Raw genomic sequence first — 1,190 nt, 5'->3', positions numbered from 1 at the left:
TGATGCATGATTTAGAGTTGGCTGCCATTGTGTTTGCCTTGAAGATTTGGAGACATCATTTATACGATGAGAAATGTCATGTCTTTACTGATCATAAAAGGTTAAAGTATCTAATGACTCAAAAAGATCTGATTTTGCGACAACGGAGATGGCTTGAATTATTAAAAGGCTATGAGCTTGTGATCGATTACGATCCAGGAAAGGTGAATGTAGTAGATGCTTTGAGTAGGAAATCTTTGTTTTCTTTGAGGGCCATGAATACACAGTTGACTTTATCTGATAATGCTTCGATTCTAGTAGAGTTGAGAGCTAGACTAATGTTTCTTCAGCAGATTTGTGAAGCTCAAAAGTGTGACAGTGAGTTGCAAACCAAGAGAATTCAGTGCAAATCAAGCGATGACTCAGAATTTCAGATTGACTCCGATGATTGTTTGAGATTCCAAGGTAGGATATGTGTTCCTAAAGATACAGAGCTGATTCAGAAGATTCTTAATGAGGCACATAATGGTTGTTTATCTTTACATCCGGGTAGTACAAAAATGTATAATGATTTGAAGAAACGAGCATGAAAAGAGATATCTCTAAGTTTGTTTCGAGATATCTGATTTGTCACAAGTGAAACCTGAACACCAAGTACCTTCGGTTTTACTTCATCCTGTGATGGTTCCTGAGTGGAATTGGGACAGAATTACCATGGATTTTGTGACGGATTTGCCTTTGACTCTGAAAAAGAAGGATGCCGTTTGCATTGTCGTGGACATATTGACAAAATCAGCTTATTTTACACCGGTACATATTGATTTGAACTATACATTGCTGAGATTGTGAGATTACACGAGGTGCCTATTTCTATTATTTCAAATAGAGATCTGAGGTTTTCTTTGCGATTTTGGAAAAAGTTGCAAGAAACTTTGGGTACGAAATTGAATTTTAGTACAGCTTTCCATCCGCAAACCGATGGTCAATCTGAGAGAGTAATTCAGATTTTAGAAGATATGCTCCGATGTTGCATCTACCATTGGTTGAATTTGCCTACGACAACAGTTTTTAGTCGAGCATAAAAATGGCGCCTTATGAGGCATTGTATGGCCAAAAATGTTGAACTCCATTATACTGGATAGAGCTCAAAGAGAATTAGATTCATGGGGTTGACTTAGTTAGAGAAACCAAAGAAAAAGGAAGGGTGATTC

General features: G+C 37.3%; 1 protein-coding gene across 1 annotated transcript; it reads left to right on the top strand.

Annotated features, from left to right (window-relative positions):
• The first annotated feature begins 254 nt into the window (after positions 1-254).
• On the top strand, positions 255-828 carry LOC108481483 (uncharacterized). Its single transcript, XM_017784609.1, has 2 exons — positions 255-507; positions 617-828. The coding sequence occupies exons 1-2, from the start codon at positions 255-257 to the stop codon at positions 826-828; spliced, it is 465 nt and encodes a 154-aa protein (XP_017640098.1).
• Positions 829-1,190: the final 362 nt, after the last annotated feature.

Source organism: Gossypium arboreum, chromosome 1, assembly GCF_025698485.1.
Source record: "Gossypium arboreum isolate Shixiya-1 chromosome 1, ASM2569848v2, whole genome shotgun sequence".
In the NCBI taxonomy this organism is placed as follows: Eukaryota; Viridiplantae; Streptophyta; class Magnoliopsida; order Malvales; family Malvaceae; genus Gossypium; species Gossypium arboreum.
This window is presented reverse-complemented; position numbering and strand designations above follow the sequence as displayed.